The following is a 25408-nucleotide window of genomic DNA, read 5'->3' as shown; positions in this document are numbered from 1 at the left end:
ACGTGCCTTACTGCATTTCTCGCCTCCTCCTCTTTCAATCCTTTTGCCATTCATTCATGGGAAACGTCGTGAACTGTGAGCCACTTCTCACTACAGTGAATTTAAAATGAATGAAGCAGACTGTTTGTTGGAAACGCCCTTTAATTTATTAAATATCGAAGAGAAGCTAGAAATCAAGCGGCTAGGTGCAAATCAACCAACTATAATACTGAAAACACAAAAAAATTGTTGAGTTTACTTCTGTATGTACTTTATTATTAGCTACAGTTTTTCGTGGATTAGGCCTACATCTGTAAATGTATAACTATCAAAATTACTGTTTTTCTAGTGTTTTTAAGCATTGTAGTATAAATGATTATATAACAACTGGGAAAAATGCCATTGTAGAGTGTATTGGCGTTTTTGTGTGGGCCCCACTAACAAAAATTGAGCACAAAGCGCCACTGCTGACAGCTGTTACAAGAAAAATAAACATATACTGCAAGAAATATAAACATGTCCTGTGTGTCCACTGGACATACCACTTTATCTCATTTGTCAATTCTGAGAACTGATACAAGATAAATAAACATTCCTGCTTGTCGTCAAGACTCGAAGTTATTCACTTTCCTCTGCAACTGTTGACAACGAGGAATCCGGCGTTTCCGGATCTATAAGAAACTTCGTTTCTTAGAAGTACCATATAGTGCTTTTGTACTATGTAGATTTCGTACACATTGTCAAGTCCACTCCCTGATTTTCTCTCTTTGATTTCTTTCAGCTCTTTTCTATTATTTGTACATAGCAGATTAAATATTTTTTTTCATATCTTCTTTCGTCGCCGAAAGGTATCTTCCTTGATACACTTTCAGGAGGGAATTGAAAGACTTATTTTTCACATCACGTTTCATATATTCGTCTAATTTTACTTACGTGATCTATAAATCTGAAAAGAGTAAAATATGTTATTGTAGAGAAGAGATAGGTAGATAGATAGTGCTATTATGCATTTCTGAAACAAATAAGTCAAGGTTCCGAAACGAACAGACGAGCAAAAATATATATATATATATATATATATATATATATATATATATATATATATATATATATATATATATATATAATAGCTCAAATGGGTATAAGCACTATGGAACTTAACATCAGAGGTCATCAGTCCCCTAGAATTAGAACTACGTAAACCTAACTAACGTAAGGACATCACACACATCCATGCCCGAGGCAGGATTCGAACCTGCGACCGTAGCAGCAGCGTGGTTCCGGACTGAAGCGCCTAGAACCGCTCGGCTACTAGGCCGGCCAAGTGAGCAGTTGCAGTGTTATTTCTCTGCGCTAAACACTTTTGTCGAATGTTTCTGCAGCTAACAATTGATTAAGTACTAAATATGTAATGAAATTACTCACCCGAATGCTCTTCTACAGATGACTCCTTTCACATGTCTTTCCTGTAGTATTCACACTAGTTTTCGTCGCTGCATCACCATTTATCACGCCCGCAAAACACGAAATCTCAATTGGAACTGCCATGTATTCGCGCAGTACTACCCTTACACGGTGCAATATATTGCGCAATGTATTGATCAACCGTGATTATTTTCGTAGCTCGGCAGCTTCTTTCAGTATATTGCGGAAACCATCAATAGTGCTCGAAGAGGTTGAATATTATTAGTATTACGCAATAAATACTGAGTGTCTGTGGGGCACTTTGCTTTGCTTTGTTTAAGACAGTAATCGTGGCCAAAACGGGTAAAGAAGATTATGCATGCAATACATAACACAATGAGAGAAGTTAGCCTGAATTTGAAATTACCGCTTCGTCTGTGTAAACTTTGCAGAGATGATAGTGTCAATATACCTTACTGCTAAAAATGGCAGATTGCGAAAAGGAAGAAGCGCAGAATTTGGTGTGTTTCTGATTAATTCACGTTTCATGTTTCTGGCAGAGGAGCAGAGAGTAAAAACATTAAAATTTTATTATTCTTTTCAGCAATTGGAGTTCGAATGGGTTCTCCGTAAAGAAGTACATGCTGTTGTCAGTCAGCTACATGCAATCCTCGTCGTAAGTTCGGTTTTAATAAATTACAAAATATTATTTGTTTACAACAGTCACACAGTAGTGGTATCAGTAAAAGCCTTGATTAGGCTGTCTACCAGGCTGAGATCGCCGAAATATGAATCGTCTTTGTTCTGTTGTGGCTGTCAAATCGTGCAACTATTGCAGGCTCGTGAAGGATGAAGGAAAACTTTCTTTCAGGAGTGTGGTCGGAGATTTCCTGCCTGTAGCAATGATGCATCACACAGACAAGAAAAATTTATGCTGTCAGCACTGCCAGAGCAGCCAAAATGCGTCATCACATTGGCAGGGGATAGCATCACTCATGCGGTTAGTGTATGACGTAGATCATTAGAACAAAAAAAAAAAAGTGTTACCATGTTTTGAAGAACTTTATGTAACTTTTGGCACTGTCCTATATGTGTTGTTTTCTCTATGGTAATCACTGCTTCTTCATTGATGAAATATCTCATGTTTTTCCCAAAATGTTCCCCATTGTGCCTTCTTGCCTCAGTTTTGAATTCAGGGACAGATAAAGTTGTGGCAGTATTGTAATGCTTTCATACATAACTTCAGCTGATACTTTTTTCTCATAATTTTCTGTTCACATTCCTTGTTACATTCGGTTTCTTTAATGTGTTTGTCTTGCAGTAATAATTTGCAGTAGACTAATTTCTTATGCTGTCATGGAGTTAGCAGCCTCTGCTGAACTCATAGTTACTCCCAGTTAACTTAAATCTGTTGTGCTATTTGAATTATTTCATTATACTACAGTTAGTAAATTGTCAGAGTACGAAAACGATAACTGTTTCAAGCTTATATTTGATTTCCAGCAGTAGCTTCGTTTATTTTGAATTCATGTAATATAAATCAGATTACCTTTCCAAAGAAAGAGCTTTTATTTATTCATTCATTCATTCATTCATTCATCCATACATTTACAGTGATACAGGACTTATCATAATACAGTGAAAATAATCAGCACCAATACACATACACTGAGGATATATAAGTTTATGATGATAGGACAGGTGGTTGGCCATGGCTTAGGAACCATTTCTGGCATTTGCCTGAATGATTCCTGAAAAACTAAATCAGGGTGGCTGAAAAGAGCATATTCCATCCTCTAGTCAGTATTAGTAACAGCTGCATTACCTCCTTTGGTTGGTTCCACTATACACTGTTCTGTTGATCATGCACAGTTTACCCAATGGTGTCTTCAGGAACACAAATCTGCAATTGTCTCTGTCCTTCCTTCATTTTGTCTGGAAAACTGAGTCATTATCCCACACCCCCACCCCCCCCTCTCCTCGATCAGTGAGATGGTGTGCTCAGGACAATGATGAGACATTACTATCATGCACTATAGATCTTTGCACATTTGCTTGTAAAAGCATTATGGTGTCATTATGTATTTTGTAATGTGACATGGTATTTTAGTTGTCCTGTTTCATTATTATCGTGTACTGAGGTCTCTAAGTAATCTTTATTTGAGTAATATGCATTTATTTTAATAAGCTTTTTGATTTACTTAAACAATTTGTTGTGCACTTTTATTCCCTGATAGAAGATTCTGCTTTGAATTTTTTTGTTAGTTCTCCCTTGGTAAATGCATGTCCAAACTTGCTTTTATTCCACAATTATATGTATTCTTATTTGTGAAATACTTAGTAATCGTTTCCCTGATAGGCACAATAGTTCGATAGTTGTACTTAATTGGTTCAGTAAGGATATCCAGTTTTTATACAGTTCTTTGCAGCGAGTCTGACTACTGCTGCTTGTTGTTATAATGCCCCGTTTGTTGTTGTCGCCGTCGTCGTCTTCTGTTGAGAGACTGGTTTGATGCAGGTCGCCATGCTGCTCTGTCCTGTGCAAGCTTCTTCATCTCCAAATACATACTGCAACATTCTTCTGAATCTGTTTAGTGTATGCATCTCTTGGTCTCCCTGTATGATTTTTACCCTCCGTGTTGCCCTCCAATACTAAATTGGCGATCTCTTGAAGCCTCAGAACATGTCGTATCAACTGATCCCTTCTTCTAGTCAAGTTGTGTCAAAAAATTTATCTCACCCCCCCCCCCCGCCCCCCCCCCCCCCCCCCACAATTCTATTCAGTACCTCCTCATTACTTATGTGATGTGATCTACCCATCTAATTTTCAGCATTCTTCTGTAGCACCACATTTCGAAACCTTCTATTCTCTTCTTGTCTAAACTATTTATCGTCCATGTTTCAAATCCATACATGGCTACACTCCATACAATGCTTTCAGAAACGACTTTCTGATGCTTAAATCTATACTCTTAACAAATTTCTCTTCTTCAGAAATGATTTCCTTGGTATTGCAGTCTACATTTTGTATCCTCTCTACTTCAACCATCATCAGTTATTTTGCTCCTCGATCAGCAAAACGCATCTACTACTAAAAGTATCTCATTTCCCAAGCTAATCCCCTCGGCATCACCCGATTTAATTCAACACCATTCCACTATCCTTGTTTTGCTTTTGTTGATGTTTGTCTTATATCTTCGTTTCAAGACACTGTCCATTCCGTTCAGCTGCTCTTCCAAGTCCTTTGCTGTCTCTGACAGAATTACAATGTCATTGGCGAACCTCAAAGTTTTTATTTCTTCCCCATGGATTTTAATACCTACTCTGAATTTTTCTATTGTTTCCTTTACTTCTTGCTCAATATACAGATTGAATAACATCGGGGATAGGCTACTTCCCTGTCTCACTCCCTTCCCAACCACTGCTTCCCTGTACAAATTGTAAATAGCCGTTCACTTCCTGTATTTGACACCTGCCACCTTCAGAAATTGAGAGGATTCCAGTCAATGTTGTCAAAAGCTTTCTCTAAGTCTACAGATGCTAGAAATGTAGCTTTGCTTTTTCTTAATCTATCTTCTAAGATAAGCCGTAGGGTCAGTATTGCCTCAGGTGTTCCAACATTTCTATGGAATCCAAACTGATCTTTCCTGAGGTCAGCTTCTACCAGTTTTTCCAAGCGTCTGTAAAGAATTTGTGTTAGTATTTTGCAGCCGTGACTTACTAAACCTATAGTTCGGTAATTTTCACATCTGTCAACACCTGCTTTCTTTGGGATAGGAATTATATTCTTCTTGAAGTCTGAGGGTATTTTGCCTGTCTCATACATCTTGCTCACCAGATGGCAGAGTTTTGTAAGGGTTGGTCTCCCAAGGCTATGAGTAGTTCTAATGGAATGTTACCTACTCCCGGCGCCTTGTTTCAACTTAGGTCTTTCAGTGCTCTGTCAAACTCTTCACGCAGTATCGTATCTCCCATTTCATCTTCATCTACATCCTCTTCCATTTCCATAATATTGTCCTCAAGAACATCACCCTTGTATAGACCCTCTTATATACATCCTACCATTTGTCCTCTAGCCATCACTGCTTAGCCATTTTGCACTTGCTGTCGATTTTTGAGACCTTTGTATTCCTTTTTGCCTGCTTCATTTACTGCATTTTAATATTTTCTCCTTTCATCAATTAAATTCAATATTTCTTCTGTTGCCAAGGATTTCTACTAGTCCTCGTCTTCTTGCCTACTTGATCCTCTGTTGCCTTCGCTATTTCATCTCTCAAGCCTACCCATTCTTTTTCTACTGTGTTTCTTTCTCCCCATTGTTGTCGATTGTTCCCTAATGTTAGAATGAGATTTTCACTGTGCAGCAGTGTGTGTGTGCTGATATGAAACTTCCTGGCAGATTAAAACTGTGTGCTGGACCAAGACTCCTCTACCATTTGCCCGCAAAAGGCAAAGGTCCCGAGTTCGAGTCTCGGTTCGGTTCAGTTTTAATCTGCCAGGAAGTTCTCTAATCCTCTCTCTGAAACTCTCTACAGCCTCTGGTTCGTTCAATTTATTCAGATCCCATCTTCTTAAATCCCCACTTTTTTGCAGTTTCTTCAGTTTTAATCTACAGTTCATAACTACGAGTCTTGAGCCAAGTGTTAGCTATGATTAAGTTATGCTCTGTACAAAATTCTACCAGGTAGCTTCCTCTTTCATTCCATATCCCCATTCCATACTCACCTACTACTTTTCCTTCTCTTCCTTTTCCTACTATCGAATTCCCATCATCCATGACTATTAAATCTTCGTCTCCCTTCACTATCTGAATAATTTCTTTTATCTCATCATACATTCCAACAATGTCTTCGTGACCTGCACAGCTACACTCCTGGAAATTGAAATAAGAACACCGTGAATTCATTGTCCCAGGAAGGGGAAACTTTATTGACACATTCCTGGGGTCAGATACATCACATGATCACACTGACAGAACCACAGGCACATAGACACAGGCAACAGAGCATGCACAATGTCGGCACTAGTACAGTGTATATCCACCTTTCGCAGCTATGCAGGCTCCTATTCTCCCATGGAGACGATCGTAGAGATGCTGGATGTAGTCCTGTGGAACGGCTTGCCATGCTATTTCCACCTGGCGCCTCAGTTGGACCAGCGTTCGTGCTGGACGTACAGACCGCGTGAGACGACGCTTCATTCAGTCCCAAACATGATCAATGGGGGACAGATCCGGAGATGTTGCTGGCCAGGGTAGTTGACTTACACCTTCTAGAGCACGTTGGGTGGCACGGGATACATGCAGACGTGCATTGTCCTGTTGGCACAGCAAGTTCCCTTGCTAGTCTAGGAATGGTAGAACGATGGGTTCGATGACGGTTTGGATGTACCGTGCACTATTCAGTGTCCCCTCGACGATCACCAGAGGTGTACGGCCAGTGTAGGAGATCGCTCCCCACACCATGATGCCGGGTGTTGGCCCTGTGTGCCTCGGTCGTATGCAGTCCTGATTGTGGCGCTCACCTGCACGGCGCCAAACACGAATACAACCATCATTGGCACCAAGGCAGAAGCGACTCTCATCGCTGAAGACGACACGTCTCCATTCGTCCCTCCATTCACGCCTGTCGCGACACCACTGGAGGCGGGCTGCACGATGTTGGGGTGTGAGCGGAAGACGGCCTAACGGTGTGCGGGACCGTAGCCCAGCTTCATGGAGACGGTTGCGAATGGTCCTCGCCGATACCCCAGGAGCAACAGTGTCCCTAATTTGCTGGGAAGTGGCAGTGCGGTCCCCTACGGCACTGCGTAGGATCCTACGGTCTTGGCGTGCATCCGTGCGTTGCTGCGGTCCGGTCCCAGGTCGACGGGCACGTGCACCTTCCGCCGACCACTGGCGACAACATCGATGTACTGTGGAGATCTCACGCCCCACGTGTTGAGCAATTCGGCGGTACGTCCACCCGGCCTCCTGCGTGCCCACTATACGCCCTCGCTCAAAGTCCGTCAACTGCACATACGGTTCACGTCCACGCTGTCGCGGCATGCTACCAGTGTTAAAGACTGCGATGGAGCTCCGTATGCCACGGCAAACTGGCTGACACTGACGGCGGCGGTGCACAAATGCTGCGCAGCTAGCGCCATTCGACGGCCAACACCGCGGTTCCTGGTGTGTCCGCTGTGCCGTGCGTGTGATCATTGCTTGTACAGCCCTCTCGCAGTGTCCGGAGCAAGTATGGTGGGTCTGACACACCGGTGTCAATGTGTTCTTTTTTCCATTTCCAGGAGTGTAGTTAGTGTGTAAACTTGTAGTTCTGTGGTAGGTGTGGGCTTCGTGTCTATCTGGGCTAAAATAATGCTTTCACTATGCTGTTCGTAGTAGCTTAGCCAAACTCCTATTTCTTTATTCACTATTAAACCTACTCCTGCATTACCCCTATTTGATTTTGTGATTATAAATATTCGCCTGACCAGAAGTCTTGTTCCTCTTGTCACCGAACTTCGCTAATTCCCATTATATCGAATTGTAACCTATCCATTTCTCTTTTTAAATTTTCTGACCTACCTGTCCAATTAAGGGATCTGACACTCCACGCTCCAGTACGTAGAACACCAGGTTTCTTTCTCCTGATAACAACATACTCCTGAGTAGGCCTCTGAATTTGGGACCATTTTACCTCCAGAATCTTTCCTCTTAGGAATCCATCTTCATTTAACCATACAGTAAAGCTACATGCCCTCAGGAAAAATTATGGCTGTAGTTTCCACTTTCTTTCAGCTGTTCGCAGTACCAGAACAGCAGGGCTGTTTTGGTTACTGTTATAAGGCCAGATCAGTCAATTGTCCAGACTCTTGCCCCTTCAACTACTGAAAAGGCTGCCGCCCACACGTTTTTCTGGCCTCTCAACACATACCCCTTTGTTGTGGTTGCACCTATGGTTCAGTAATCTGTATCGCTGAAGCACACAAGCCTCCCCACCAGCGGCAAGGTCCATGGTTCATGAGGGATGGGGGGGGGGGGGGGGGGGGAAGATTTAAGTATACATAGAAATAATATGTCACCACAAAAGTTGGCTGTTACTCTCTGACGATAGAAATCTAAGACCATGACGTGCTGAAAATATTCTTTTTGCCTGAATCTTTGTGAATTTGTTTTATGGTAATTAAAAATCAATTTTCTTCACAAAAACTTTGTGTTTACTGTACAGTCTACTAGTTTTTCACTTGTGCTTGATGCAACATATTTATTTTCCTTCTTTATGCTGAAGTACATACCCTTATATATATATATCGGCCATTCAACTTTTTAGTTCTGGTCAGAGCTGTGCTGGGCATCTTTCGAAGTGTTCCTTGACGACTTGGCAAGGCTCAGCAGCTCCAGGACCACCTATAAAAATGTTCAGTGCAGCTCTGAATGAAATGCCAGTAATCAAAGTTTCTAGGTCAACGACCATAAACTCAGAATGCTCACCGGCAACTATGAGTTCAGATCATGAGAGCCTTCATTGTATGATCAACTGTCATCTTTCCCTAGTGCGTTATTTGTCATCTTTCTTTTAATGAAGGAACATCTCTTGGAAAAATGAAGTTCTGGGCATTTAAAAGTGATCAGACATCTTAACTTTAATTGCTGACTGTTGTTAAGGCTTCACCATAATGCACTGATATTGAATGTAAGAATAAGTTTACCTTAATCAGCCACTAATTTTTTATTTCCATTACTCATTTTCAAGATTGAAACTTCCCTCTTCAGGTGGATTAATATGGCATGTATGTGTTGTGTTACAGTTTGTGGAAACCTGTGGCAATGTCTAGTAGGGAAAAAACAAAAAGCTGTTTGGTAAATGACCCAGAGTTTTGTACAGGTCTTTCATTGAAAAGATACATGAAAAATGAATATGAAAGTAAAAATACAAATTCATCCATAAGTTCCTTTTCCTGTCATGTTACAGCACATATACCAAGACACTTTGTTAACATTGAAGGCAGCAAAGATGGCATCTTAAGTCTAATAAGAACAAAGAACATACGGCAATACTCACTGCTTTGGAGCAAGCCCCAAATATTGTAGAGATTATGGTTGCATATTGAAACAGGAATGTAAGTGTATGTATCTCCTGTGGGCACAGATTCTTTCATTTCAAGTGTACATAACTTAATAATTCATGCACATTTAAGTAACCAGGATGGCATGCTAGAAACAATAAGTATAATAATTATGTAGTCAACAGGGCTATATATAACAATTTAATTATTATACTGAAGAGCCAAAGGAACCGGTATAGGCATGTGTATTCAAATAAAGAGATATGTAAACATGTAGAGTACGTCTCTGCATCCAGCAATGCCTGTGTAAAACAAGTGCCTGGCGCAGTTGTTAGGTTGGTTACTGCTGCTACAATGGCAGTTACCAATATTTAAGTGAGTTTGAATGTGGTGCCATAATGGGCATTCTCACAGTGGGACACAGCATCTCCGAGGTAGCGATGAAGTGGGAATTTTCCTCTATGACCATTCCATGAGTGTTCCTTGAATGTCAGGAATCTGGTAAAACATAAAATCTCTGACATTGCTGCGGCCAGAAAAAGATCCTGCAAGAACAGAACCAATGACAACTGAAGAGAATTGTTCAACGTGACAGGAGTTCAACCTTTCCACAAATTGCTGCAGATTTCAATGCTGGGCCACCAGAAAGTGTCAGCTTGCGAACCATTCAACAAAACATTGATATGGGCTTTCGGAGTTGAAGGCCCACTCATGTACCCTTGGTGACTGCATGACACAAAGCTTTTTCCCTCGTCTGGGCCTGTCAACACCGACATTGGACTGTTGATGACTGAAAACATGATATCTACTCGGGCAAGTCTTGTTTCATATTGTATCGAGTGGATCAACGTTTAGGGGTATGGAGACAACCTTATGAATCCATGGACCCTCCATATCAGCAGGGGACTGTTCAGGCTGGTGGAGGCTCTGTAATGGTGTGGGGCATGTGCAGTTGGAGTGATTTGGGATCCCTAATATGTCTAGATATGACTCTGACAGGTGATACGTACGTAAGCATCCTGCCTGATCACCTACATCCATTTGAAAATTCTTGAGCATATCTAGGATGCCATGCAACATGCTGTTCAGAAGAGGTCTCCACTCCCTCGTACTCTTACGAATTTATGGGCAGCCCTGCAGAATTCATCCAGAACTACTTCTGACATTAGTTGAGCCCATGCCACGTCATGTTGCAATACTTTTGCTTGCTCACGGGGGCCCTAAACGATATTAAGCAGGTGTGCCAGTTTATTTGGCTCTTCAGTGTATGTTTCTTTGTGTGTGTGTGTGTGTGTGTGTGTGTGTGTGTGTGTGTGTGTGTGTGTGTGCGCTCAGGCACACAAATTTAGTAACATGAGCTCTTGCTAAAAACAAAGATGATGCCGTAGTAAATATTGTTATTTTTGCCATTTAGAATGAAAGCAGATTGTTTTCTTTGCTGTTTGGACTGTGGCTGTTTCTGTGTGGTTCAGACAGGTGGATTACTTGAGAATCATATTCAAGGAGCTCGTGGCAGCATTAAGAAACAAAAAATACATGTCAGCAGTAGCTGTGTGTGTGTGCATGAAACTAAACACCATGTTATTAATTGCAAATATCTGCATTCTTCATATCCAACCTAAAGGCAAAAAAATTAGATAGCATTGAAACACTCCAAACATACAAACACCAAAGGAAACAGCCCGAGTCCATCCTAAATGGCTCCAACATGGCGTTTGTCCCATGGTTGTTATGTACACAACTATTAGTGTAGTTTTATTAACCTTCTGTGGTTTGTACCACATTGTTGTATACATACTCACTGGGTGCAGTAAAGGTGCTCAGTTCCTTAAATAGCTCTTTGTAATGAGTCCGGTCGCTACTTCAAGTTTTTCTTATGGTCTTTTTCTGCAGTTTCAGAGTCATATCTATGTTTTGTGCCTTTGGCCCCCAAAGAGTATCCTATAGCTAATAATTGAGTGTATGTAGGCATAATGTGTCACCACAAGACACTGGCCGTTATAGACAAATCCTAACACCATAAGAGCATAGCATTCTGATGGTGCTCTTTTTGCTAATGTCATTGTTTGTTCACTCCACATTAGCTGACAATGAATGTTCATCCCTAAAAACTGTGGGTTTGCAACAAAATTTACATATTTACCATGTATGCAAATGTGACAAAGTTGTTTCTCATCCATATGCTAAAGTGTGTACTAATTTGTTTCCTTTATGGTCAGCATTAATTAATTACATACTGCCAAATTGCAAGCATCTTTGACTTTATTTCCCCCCTAGTACGAACTCAGGTGTTTAATCAGTGACTTGATGCTGCTATCATTGGCAAATAGATTTTTTTCTCCATTTCATACATGGTCTGCAATTTGATATATATTGAGAATATAATTGGACCCAAGACACTACCATGAGGAACACCTACAATTATAAGGGCCATTCAAAAAGAAACAAGCCAGAGTCTGGAATGCGAAAATTGGTGACAGGAGAGTAATATCATCGCGTGTGTAGCGTGTGGTTCTGATCAAAGTGTGGAAGTTCACAGCCCGTCGCTAGAGGGCACTCGTGCATGTCATCTGGCTATATAGAGCTAGCAGCAGCACGCATAAATCGTTCAACACTGCCAGTCACATTGCAAATGAAGGCATCAGAAGAAGAGCAGAGTGTTGTTTGTTTTTTGACAGCAGAAGGAGTAGGAGGAATGGACATTCATTGGCAAATGTCACAAGTGTACGGCTAACACTGCATGTCCCTTGCCAGAGTCAAGGCATGGCACAAGTGCTTCAGGGAAGGGCGGGTGTCGTTAGCTGATGATGCATGGTCTGGAGCACCACACTGCATTACTGATGACATTGTCCAGCTGGTGGCCCGACTCATTACCCAGGACCACCAAGTGACAGTGAAAGCCATAGCCACCATGGTCGGGTTTAGCGTCGGAAGTGTTCACACCATCATGAAGGAATGACTGCATATGCACAAAAGTGTGTGCCCAACGGGTGCCCCTCAGTCTTCAACCACACCAGGAAGCATGTCAAATGGCCCAGTGTCTTGCTAATCTACAGTGCTATGCTCGGGAAGGGTATGCGTTCCTGGCACAAGTGGTGGCTGGAGAAGTCATGGTGTCATCACTTCGAACCAGAATCAAAATGACAAAGTTTCCAGTGGAAGTATCCAGGGTCACCACCACCAAAAAAATCCAAGGCCATCTCCGCGAGTGTAGGAAACGTTATACTGACATTCTTCTTTGACTAAAATGGCCCCCTTCTGATTCAGTTTCTGCAGCACGAGACAGCAGGAATGCCCTGCATTACTCCCAAACCTTGACCACCCTTCGCCAGGCGATCAAATCAAAACGACCAGGCAATCTCACTTGTTGGGTCATTCTGCTCCATGACAATGCAAAGTCACATATGACCAACATAGTCATAGTACTCCTGCAGAAATTCAAATGGGAGGTTCTCGGCCACAGTCCATATAATCAGGACCGCCATTCCCTGTAATTACACCATTTTTGGCCCCCTTAAAAAGGCTCTGAGGGGCAAACGATTCATCTCGAATGGTGATGTCCAGCTGTACATGTGGAACTGGTTAAAATTGCTGCCCCGGGAATTTTATGAGACGGCCATTCACCACCTAGTGTCACAGTAGGACAAGTGTCTCAACAGCCAGGGTCAATACTTCTAACATACAGGTATTGGTTTCTGTGATTATGGATCCGGCTCATTTCTTTTTGAACACCCCTTATGTATGTTTGTGGTCTGATAGTTGTTTGACAAAACAGAAACATCAGATTCCACCTGTCTGCTTTGACCCATGAAGTCATCAATATGGTGGAAATGGTCACCACATTGTCTCCAATATGGCGCCCATAATGTCACTACTAAACATTGCGACAAACGTGAAAATGCATATAAATAAGACAATAACATCTCCCTCCAAAAATATAATCAAAGTAACAGGACAACTGCGGGAAATTGGGATTTTTAGGGTGGGGACAAGCTAAATATAAAAATAAAAAAACATACTACAATCACAAAAAACACAAAATGGCAGCAGCAACAACAAAAATTACTACATTCTGCCATACCAACAAAATCCACAGGTGTTAGACACTTCCCTTGACGTATATAGCTCAACCACAACCATCGATACCACAAAAACCTACAACTACAAAAATTGGAATCAAGGCACTTCTCTTGACCTAATCTATCAAAAACCCGCCTACAGGTACAATAATTTGAATCTGATATTTCCCTTGACCTATATAGGTGAGCCACAGCTGACGATACCAAAACACCAACACCTGCAACTATGAAAAATAAAAACCAGAAATCAAACCTCCCTACAGAAATTAAAAAACAAACAATACACCATAAATACACAAAACCTCACAAGTTGAGCCCAATAGAATGAAAAAACCAAACCCCATCCCTCATGTCACCCCCCCCCCCCCCCCCCCCAAAAAAAAAATACAAAAATTGTCAACAAATAAAAACCACAAAAAAACTCAATCACACCTTACAAATAAGCAACAACTGGAAGGTATTCTACAACATAATCGTAAAACAATCCCCATCCACAACCCACCCATCTAAATCTACAACAATTACCTACAACCCGCCCCTCCCCCCACCCGCACATACCAAACCCCCTCAGCTAATCACCATCAGCCTGTACATCCTACCCACAGGCCTCAGAAAAACAAGAAAAATACAATAATCGCCAGGGATGCTCTTCTGCCAGCAATACTCATCCAAATGAGATTCCAGCTTAGAAAAACGCCTCTTCCGCCTCCCTATGGCTGATTTGACTGGCCCCCAAAACCCCTCTATTGTATTAGTACACGCCCCAGTTTCATAATTTTTTAACTCTAAACTGTGGTTCACAGCTAAATGATCAAAACCTGTCTTTCCCAAATCCATGTAAGATGAAAAAGCATCTGAAACTACAGTACTCCCTTCCTCAATATACTCTTCAATTAACCACACCCATTCCCTTAGTAAGGCCCTCCAAAACTCTGAAAACACAATCAGCATATCCCCCCCCCCCCCCCCCCCCCCCAACTAACAGCATCCCCCCACACCCACAAACCAATTGAGGACTTGTCCCTCCCATATTTACTCTTCCCAAACTGTGACTCGTCTATCTCAACCACAAATCCCGACCCACTCAACTTACCCCTATACTTCACATACTCAGAACACTTTTCCCTACAAAAAGAAAAACAGTCTAACACCATTCTCTCTCTCACTCCAGTCTCATGCACACAAATACTAACTAAGGAACTGTAACAGATATAGTATGCCTTCAAAACTATGGCCAACCTAGGTTTGTCAAATCAGGTACTGCATCTAATAGAATGGCAAACATTATCCCGCTGACACCACCATATGGACCCATCCCTGGTCTGAGACGCTGAAACTCTGACCAACCTCATATTCTTGAGGCAGATACTGCACTTCACAATATCCTATTGCGTCTCTGGTGCCTGTATTCCATCTAAAGCCAAACTGCTCCTCGCCAAGATTCTCCTCCATTACTTTTGAAGTCTCTTATTAATTATTCTTAACATCACTTTGGCTGCATGTGAAATGAGGCCGATTGTCCTGTGCTCGCTGCATTTCTTGGTTCCTTGTTTTTTTTCGGTAGTGAAACCATTACTGTTGTTAGAAAGTCCTCAGCCCATTCACCACTGTCATATATTTTATTACAGAATCTCAATATTTCTCTTATTCCATCTTGGTTCAAGCATTTTAATATTTTTCCCAGTATCGTATCTGTACCTACCGCTTTGCCATTTTTCATTGCAGCTATGGCAGACTTTACTTCTTCCATTATGATGGTTGGTCCTTTCTCGCCATCACTTACACTGTTGTGTGATTGAAGTTACGGAGTTTCTGGTTTGCTATTTGTGTCATATAGCTCTTTTAGATATTCTTCCCATCTCTGAAGGACATCATCATGATCTTTGTACACTACCTCTTCATTTTTACTCAAAATTTCCATAGTAGCTCTTCCTGCTCTGTTTTGTTCCCATGTCATAGTCTTTACTCTGTTGTATATTAAATCATATCTTCCCTTCTTGTCCAGTTCTTCAATTTCATCACATTCCTCTTTTAGCCATTTTTTCCTAGCCCGCTATGTTATTCTTCGCAGTTCATTATTTAACCATCGGTGTGGTTGGGAAGGGAGTAAGACAGGGTTGCAGCCTCTCCCCAATGTTATTCAATCTGTGTATTGAGCAAGCAGTAAAGGAAACAAAAGAAAAATTCGGAGTAGGTATTAAAATTCATGGAGAAGAAATAAAAACTTTGAGGTTCGCCGATGACATTGTAATTCTGTCAGAGACAGCAAAGGACTTGGAAGAGCAGTTGAACAGAATGGACAGTGTCTTGAAAGGAGGATATAAGAACAACATCAACAAAAGCAAATCGATGCTATGGAATGTAGTCGAATTAAGTCTGGTGATGCTGAGGGAATTAGATTAGGAAATGACACACTTAAAGTGGTAAAGGAGTTTTGCTATTTGGGGAGCAAAATAACTGATGATGGTCGAAGTAGAGAGGATATAAATGGCAAGGAAAGCATTTCTGAAGAAGAGAAATTTGTTAACATCGAGTATGGATTTAAGTGTTAGTAAGTCGTTTCTGAATGTATTTGTATGGAGTGTAGCCATGTATGGAAGTGAAACGTGGACGATAAATAGCTTAGACAAGAAGAGAATAGAAGCTTTCGAAATGGTGCTGCAGAAGAATGCTGAAGATTAGATGGGTTGATCACATAACTAATGAGGAAGTATTGAATAGGATTGGGGAGAAGAGAAATTTGTGGCACAACTTGACTAGAAGAAGGGATCGGTTGGTAGGACATGTTCTGAGGCATCAAGGGATCACCAATTTAGTATTGGAGGGCAGCATGGAGGGTAAAAATCATAGAGGGAGACCAAGAGATGAATACACTAAGCAGATTCAGAAGGATGTAGGTTGCAGTAGGTACTGGGAGATGAAGCAGCTTGTACAGGATAGAGTAGAATGGAAAGCTGCATCAAACCAGTCGCAGGACTGAAGACAACAACAACAACAACAACATATCTTCCTTGCATCTTCAGTGTTCTTCTTTTTCAATTTTCTTCTCTCCTCCATCTTGGAAATCATTTCTTGTGTGACCTGTGGTTTTTTTGACCTTTTCCCTTTTACATATCCTATATTTTGCTGTCCTGCTTTAGTGATTCCTTCTTTCAGCATATTCCAGGTTGTTCTTTGTCTCGTAATGTGATTAGAAATTCCCGAGACAGCATTTCTGTAATTTGTGCTTTGTTGGATCTTATCTTCTCTAGATCCCACTTCTTCACCATGGTCACATTCTTCAGCTTTTTCATTCTTATTTCTATTTCTGCCATAAGTAAGTTGTGGTCACTATTAATATCTGCACCTGGTAATGTGTGCACCTTCTTGATTCCATTCCTGTATCTTTCTCCTACCAGTATAAAATCGATTTGGTTTCTGTATTTATCCCCTGGTGATTTCCAAGTGTAGAGCCTCTTCTTGTGGTTCTTGAACCATACGTTTGCCACTATCAGCTGCCTTTCCCTGCAGAAGTCAATTAGCCATTCACCTCTATCATTTCTCTTTCCAAGACCATGACTGCCTACTATGTTTCCCTCGTTCCCTTTTCCCCACAATGGCGTTCCAGTCTCCCATTACTATTTTGCAGAATTTTTTATTTTCGTCCATTATTCTCTCTATTACATTGTACGTTTCCTCTACAATTTGGTCATCATGTTCTGAAGTTGGCGTATACACCTGGACAATCAGTAAATCTTTTTGTGCTCCTTTCAGCCTTACACCAATAACCCGGTCATTTGCATAGTCTACATATTCCACACATTTAGCCAATTCTTTTGTCATAATCATTCCTACTCCATTCATTCCTTTTACTTCTTCTCCTGAGTAGTGCAACACATATTCATCTGACTGCAACTCTCCATGTCCATTCCATCTTACCTCAGCAACTCCTACGAGGTCCATATGATTCTTTTCAATCTCTCTTTTAAGGGTTTCTAGTTTCGCTGCTTGAAGCAGAGTTCTAACATTCCAGGTACCAATTCTCGTTTTTATTTTTTGCCTCCTTTCAAGTTGCCGCCCCCCCCCCCCCCCCAGAGATCCGAATGGGGGACTATTTTATCTCCGGACTCTGATTTAACATGAGAAGAAGCCATTTTTGTGCATAAAATGGAGACTGCAGTATGCTGGGAAGATAATGTGCGATGGTATTCCATTGCCTTCCGCAGTTCTGGAGGCCCCCCCCTGACATGGGATACAGACGCCTTTTGCAGCCGCCCGCTCCGGGTCAGATGCTGCATGATAAGTATAGGTTGGAAAATGAAAGACCCCTAGCCCTCGAAACCTAATAGTGTCAAGGTTGGAAAAGAACAAGAGCTGGCTGAGGTTGGCCAATAGGAAAGATAAAGGTGAGGAGCCTGGCATAAGTAAGTGGAAGCAATGCCCCTTTATTGACTAGATTGCACTATTCAGGCAGTGACACAATCAGCATATTTATGTTAATATCATTTAAAACTATGTTCTTAAAGTAAATTTAAAGTTCTAAGCAAAACACTGATTGTACTGTACTAGATGGATCTGTGCGAATCACCTTCCCCCACCTGTTGGAGGTTAGAGTCCTCCCTTGGGCATGGGTGTGTGTTTTGTCCGTAGCATAAGTTAGATTAAGTAGTGTGTAAGCCTTGGGGGACCAATGACCTCAACAGTTTGGTCCCATAGAACTTCACTAAGTTGGCCCTTTGGGCACAGATTTGGCCGCATACTTTTCCAGAAACATTTCTGGCATAGTTTCCACAAAGAGGTTCCTTTACGTAAATTGAATGCAGATTGCGAATTTTGACTCAATATTGTCAATGCAAGCAGAGAAATCGTCCCAGTGGACTCAGAAAGTGTGTTTTTGTGTTTAGTTCTACACATATGTTGATAAATGAAATATTTATTTTCATAGTTCACTGACTGCTTACATATTTTACAGGCAATAGAAAATACATCAGGCGCGAAATTATTAATGTAACTTTGCAATTTACTGGGTAATGAAAGCTGAATTTCGATGTTTATTAGCTGCCTTGTACAGTATTACTGCAAGGAAAACTGAAAGGAAGAGAAATTTAGAACGATAAGGAAAGCATTTAGGCTTGGGTACTCATTGTTACTTTTGGTGGGGGTACGATGTGCCAAGAAGCCAAGTAAACACAGCTGTTAATTAAAACCCTTACCTATTGCTCTCTTTTTATTGACACACTCACTGTTGTTTTTTAATAGTAAAGGAATAAATAATAATCAAAAGACAACAAAAGGCTATTATTTTAGCAATTGGGTATTTATACAAAAAGTCAACACAAAACTGTGATGGTTTGATCACAAAAAATGTAAATCGTAGAGATTCACATTCAAATTAAAGCTAGATTTAACACATTTAATGAGGCATTTTGCCAGAGTTACAGTTTCTTGGTTTCTGTTGATAATGAAATAGAGTAACCTTTAATTCCTTTCATCCACTAGATCTCAATTTGGATCCACATACACGCCCATCATGTAACATAATAAACAGAGGGGGATTGTTATATTGCCATTTGAAGTATATGTCTGAAATAGTGTGTGTGTGTGTGTGTGTGTGTGTGTGTGTGTGTGTGTGTGTGTGTGTGTTGTTGTTTGTATAACATGGACTGCTGCCTCTTTCAAAATTGTGCTGATGAACTGTATAGTATTTTTGATGTGGAGCTCTTCACCGTTGCAACTGCTCCTTCGCTGGAAACTAGAAGATCTAATAAATTCTCAACTATCTGTACCTAAGTAATAGTAAGCTTTTCCATTTAATACAATTATATTGTGTCTTCAGAGATTCCATTTACAATCCACAAGCATACATTCATCTGACATGACATGAACCCTGTATCATTTCATGAATGACAGTTCTGCACAATCACCACAGTAGAATGAGCCTCCATTTTTTTTTTTTATTCCCCTGGTGTAAGCATGATTGTCATGACATGCCCATTTTCTCAATAGCACATCCTGTTTCTCCAAGCTGGGACATCTTAGCATGGAATAACTACCCATCCAGGAAGTATTGGAATGTGTAGCAAAACAGCCAATTTTGTCGTCACTTTGAAATGTATAGTGTTCATCTGGGCCAGCGCACGAGGCATGTTGAGGAAGTAAGTGTACTGTAACTGTAATTGACTGTGGTGTTTTGGGTTTTGGGGCTTGGCAGCACTGTGTGGTGGATCTCATGACTCAAACAAGCATCACAGGAACATTGTAGTATGTAAAATCATGTTGTTGAGTCCAGTTGCATGCAGAGATGATTGTAAGAAATCCTACCAGGTGTGAGCCACATGCTGTTTTCTGCTTCCTACTCAAGGAAAGAATAGCACCTATCGAAATTATTTTTGTGAATCAGAAGAGTTTATGGCAAAGGTGTTACAAACAGAACAAGCATGATTAAGGGGTGTAGGGAGTTTGGTGGAGGCGGAACAAATCTTCATGATGAACAGAGGAGTGGAACACATTCCATTTTGACTGATGAGTTGGTGCAAAAAATCAAGGAAACTGTGTAGACCGCAATTGACAGTTGGTGTAATTTCTGTGGTTTTCACAACTCTCTGGAACTCTTATACAAGACACTCACGGAAATGCTGGGGTGCCAGAAACAGTGCCGATATATGCCCCAAAACAGCTGACAGTGGCACAAGAAAAATTTGGTCAGTAGCACCTGCCAGTTTCTTTAGCGACTTGAACTGGAAGGTGAGGATTTTCTGAGCTCTCTTGTGACTGGAGATGAAATGTAACTGGCTCATTATACACCTGAGATGAAAAGACAGTCATCACAGTGGTGTCACGCCAATTCCCAGTCTGTCAAAAAATTCAGAACCACAATTTTAGGCAAAATAATCATTTCCTTATTGTTTTGGGTCCAAAACTGTGTAATTTGTGTCAAATTTCTGCCTCAAGGGGAGACCACAATCCACAATGGTATTGAGAGACCCTAAAAAATGCAAAAGGAGGAGAATGCTGACAAGAGGAATGTACTTGTTGCAAGACAATGCCAGTCCTCGCACAGCCTTAGCCACCAAAATGCTCAAGGACTGATTTGGTTGGGATGTTAAGAACTGCCCCTCCCTCCCCTATCATCTTTGCACTTCTCCGAAGGCACATATGAATTGAATTAAATATTCAGCTCATGATCAGGTGCAGAAAGAGGTTCTGAAGTGGGGGATGAGTTAGCAGGATAGAAGAGTTAGCAGGATAGAAGAGTTAGCAGGATAGAAGAGTTAGCAGGATAGAAGAGTTAGCAGGATAGAAGAGTTAGCAGGATAGAAGAGTTAGCAGGAATAAGGGTATAAAAATGCTTGCGCTATGGCTCACCACCTGTATGCAATGGCGTGTTGATTATGTGTAAAAATAGTGAACAAGTGTGTCAACAATATCCTGTAATTTTTTTCCATTACACTTTTTCTAAACAAATATGAAAATTTAGTATTCGTACTTTATGAACAGGCCATATACATCCGCAAACGATACAACTTCCCAACAGTGTACAATTCTAAACAAATTGTAACAAATACTTTCACTAAAGTGATCATCATTCGTTGCCCATGTAGCGATATGTTGATATGCCAACTTAATTATTACAATTAATGTTTATAGTGTGTCACCCTGATTACTTAAATCTAACTAAAGTATTAAGTTATGTAAACTTGACAGAAAAGAGTTTGTCATCAGTGGAGATACCTACACTTATGTTTCTGTTCATTTATGCAACCAAAGATGTCCACTATGCTTTGAGACTTGTTCCAAAATAATGTTTGCTTTACTATACATTCTTTGCACTTTTAGACAAAATAAAGACAGTATGGGATATAGTGAAGGAGGAGACTGGTAGAACCAGGTATGAAGAGGGACAAACAGCATTAAGAGTAAATGATGCATTGGTGATGTGTATAGTGCTGCAGAACTTTTTAACAAACATTTTATAACTGTTACTGAAAAGATGGGGTTGTCAGATTTTGTAGATGTTGCTATGGATTACCTCAGACCAGACATTTCAAGTGTCTTCCATAATACGAATTTGACCCTCACTACCCCAGCAGAAATAATGTCCAACATAAAACCTTTAAAATCAAAAACATCTAGTGGGTATGATGAAATATCAACGAAGTTAAAGAATGTGATTCTGAGTTAAGTAACATATTACGCTATCTGTGTAACCAGTAGTTTATCAGTGGAATATTTCCTGAATGGTTGAAATATGCTGAAGTTAAGCCACTGTTTAAGAAGGGAGATAAAGAAATAGCATCAAATTTCCATCCAGTTTCACCTATGCCAGCATTCTCAAAAATTTTAGAAAAATTAATGTACGATCGGCTTTATAACCATCATATCTCAAAAAAATGTACTGTCAGAGTCACTGTTGGGATTTCTAAAGGGTTCTGATATTGAGAAGGCTATCTACACCTTCAGTGAAAATGTGCTTCATTCATTAGACAAAAAATTGCAGGTAACTGGTATATTTTGTGATCTGTCAAAGGCATTTGACTGTGTAAATCACAATATCCTTTTATTATGGTGTAAGAGGAAATGCTGCAAAATGGTTCAAATCTTATATCTCTGGCAGGAAACAAAGGATGTTATTAGGAAAGAGACATGTATTAAGCTATCAGGCATCATCCAACTGGGAACTAATTACATGTGAGGTTCCATTTTAGGGCCCTTTTTCTTGCGTGTATATCAATGACCTTTCATCAGTAACATTACCAGATGCCAAGTTCGTTTTGTTTGCTGATGATACAAACATTGTAATAAATAGCACATCAAGTGTAGTCTTAGAAAGATCAGTTAACAAAATTTTTGTGGACATTAATCACTGGTTCCTAGCCAATTCTTTGTCACTAAACTTTGAAAAACACACTATGTGCAGTTCAGAGCTTGTAAGGGGTGTCCCAAGAGTATGTGTCTAACATACAATAAGCAGATGGAAGAAGTGGACAGTGTTAAATTCTTGGGATTACAGCTTGATGATATATTCAATTGGGAGTAGCACACCACAGAACTGCTGAAGCTTCTTAACAAATCTCTATTTGCAATGTGAATTGTGTCAGACGTAGGGGATATAAAAATGAAAAAGCTGGCATACTATGCTTACTTTCATTCCATAATGTCATATGGGATTATTTTTTGATCTAATTCATTAAGCCAAGCTAAAGTTTTCTGGGCACAAAACTGTGCAGTAAGAGTTATATGTGGTGTGAACTCAACAACATCCTGCAGAAGCCTGTTTAGGGAATTAGGGATACTAACTGCTGCTTCTGAATATATTTATTCCTTAATGAAATTTGTCATTAAAAATATATCAATTTTTCAAACCAACAGCTAAATTCATGAAATCAGTACTAGAATAAGAATAATCTTCACAAGGATTTAAAGTCACTTACTCTTGTACAAAAATGTATTGTTCAGAAACACTCATTTTTAATAACTTGCCAGTAGCCATAAAAAGCCTAACAACCAATGAAATACAGTTTAAGAGAAGCCTAAAGAATTTATTGGTGGCAAATTCCTTCTACTCCATTGATGAATTTCTCAGTAGAACCAACTGATTTATATATATATGACTTACCAAGCGGGAAAGCGCTGGCAGACAGGCACATGAACAAAACACACAAACACACACACAGAATTACGAGCTTTCGCAACTGGCAGTTGCTTCGTCAGGAAAGAGGGAAGGAGAGGGAAAAATGAAAGGATGTGGGTTTTAAGGGAGAGGGTAAGGAGTCATTCCAATCCCGGGAGCGGAAAGACTTCCCTTAGGGGAAAAAAAGGACAGGTGTACACTCGCGCGCGCACACACACACACACACACACACACACACACACACACACACACACACACACACACAGACACAAGCAGACATATTTAAAGGCCTTTAAATATGTCTGCTTGTGTCTGTGTATGTGCGGATGGATATGTGTGTGTGTGTGTGTGTGTGTGTGTGTGTGTGTGTGTGTGTGTGTGTGTGTGTGTGTGTGTGTGTGTGCGCGCGCGCGAGTGTACACCTGTCCTTTTTTTTCCCCTAAGGGAAGTCTTTCCGCTCCCGGGATTGGAATGACTCCTTACCCTCTCCCTTAAAACCCACATCCTTTCATTTTTCCCTCTCCTTCCCTCTTTCCTGACGAAGCAACTGCCAGTTGCGAAAGCTCGTAATTCTGTGTGTGTGTTTGTGTGTTTTGTTCATGTGCCTGTCTGCCAGCGCTTTCCCGCTTGGTAAGTCTTGGAATCTTTGTTTTTAATATATTTTTCCCATGTGGAAGTTTCTTCCTATTTTATTTACATCATCATTAATTTGAACCCAACAATTACGTTTGTTATTGTCTCTGTTGCATTTCGAAATCTTCTCTATCGTCTTACTTTCTCTTTTCGTTTGTACAAGATGTTCCACTTTGTATTCATCTTCCATTTTTCCGTAATCTACCATACATTTTATCCTGCCTAATTATACTCAATAATACGTAATTTACTTCCAAACCATAACCTAAAATTTTCAACACTTTCAACATAACCGCTGCTATAAAATCCATTGTTCCAAGTTTACAAACATTTTGTGTAAACTCGTGAATACTATTTCACAGCTTCAGTTCCTTTCACCCATTACACAACCATCTCAGTTTTTTTCCAACAACTTTTGTTTTATTTCCATTCCCGTTTTTCCCACAAAACCGATCATTTTTTAGCAGCTTCCCACAGGTTTACATGTTATTATTTCTTCATCAAACAATTGTTAGCCTCATTATCATAACCTGCCAGTACATAACCAGTCCTTTGAATACATTTACACACATATTCTTCGAGATTTTATTCGAAAATTTTTTTCGAATTTTATTTTTTCGCAAATTATTTTTTCGAAACTTTTTTCGAAATTTTTTTTTTTTTCGAAATTTTCTTGAATTTCCCCACCCTTTAACGTGATCTGGAGACAACATAACTACCCAACCTTTGCACCCATTGTTGTTCACCAACCTAAGTTCAGCACATGATCAACATAGCTCATCTCAAACCAACACTTTTTCGACTTTTTTCACACCTTTATCTCTCCCTATATAAATCTCTCTTTACTTTCACTTTAACCTCATATTACCCTTTCCACCTACTAATACCATGTCAACCTCACAACATCCCTACAACGACCCCATTAAATTTTATTTACATTCCCTCCGCAAACATGCCTTCACCCTAGCCAGATTACGCTCCCATATTTTATTTACTCAGGCTTGTCTGATATTTGGCATTACTCCCAAAGGCCTCACACTTAAAGTTCCCATCTCTGGCTGCAATCCCTCTTTCCATCAGTCCTTATACCAGTCCCAAACAGCACAATCCATAGCCCTCACCCGCCTAATCCTTCACCTATACATCGACTCGGCCAATGAACACACCCGTCAACTCCTATCCCAAATCAAAGTCCTCAGTCTTGGCCTTTAAATATGTCTGCTTGTGTCTGTGTATGTGCGGATGGATGTGTGTGTGTGTGTGTGTGTGTGTGTGTGCGTGCGCGAGTGTACACCTGTCCTTTTTTTTCCCCTAAGGGAAGTCTTTCCGCTCCCGGGATTGGAATGACTCCTTACCCTCTCCCTTAAAACCCACATCCTTTCATTTTTCCCTCTCCTTCCCTCTTTCCTGATGAAGCAACTGCCAGTTGCGAAAGCTCGTAATTCTGTGTGTGTGTTTGTGTGTTTTGTTCATGTGCCTGTCTGCCAGCGCTTTCCCGCTTGGTAAGTCTTGGAATCTTTGTTTTTAATATATTTTTCCCATGTGGAAGTTTCTTTCTATTATATATATATATATATATATATATATATATATATATATATATATATATTTCTGCACCATTTCAGTGCAGTAATGTGTTCATTGTAAATAAGTTTGT

The 25408-nt window shown here is 40.4% G+C and overlaps 1 protein-coding gene across 1 annotated transcript in view; it reads left to right on the top strand.

The window, feature by feature from the left end:
* Positions 1 to 1675: 1675 nt before the first annotated feature.
* Positions 1676 to 25408, top strand: part of LOC126336400 (protein rogdi) — a 71750-nt gene continuing 48017 nt past the window's right edge. The window contains exons 1-3 of the mRNA XM_050000088.1: positions 1676 to 1904; positions 1988 to 2059; positions 2255 to 2383. Of these exons, the coding sequence (XP_049856045.1) occupies positions 1869 to 1904; positions 1988 to 2059; positions 2255 to 2383 (237 nt within the window). The 5' untranslated portion in view covers positions 1676 to 1868. The remainder of the gene's footprint in view (positions 1905 to 1987; positions 2060 to 2254; positions 2384 to 25408) is intronic.

The sequence above is a fragment of the Schistocerca gregaria genome, chromosome 1 (assembly GCF_023897955.1).
Source record: "Schistocerca gregaria isolate iqSchGreg1 chromosome 1, iqSchGreg1.2, whole genome shotgun sequence".
Taxonomy (NCBI): Eukaryota; Metazoa; Arthropoda; class Insecta; order Orthoptera; family Acrididae; genus Schistocerca; species Schistocerca gregaria.
Note: the sequence above shows the minus strand (reverse complement) of the source record. Positions and strands in the feature narration are given on the sequence as shown.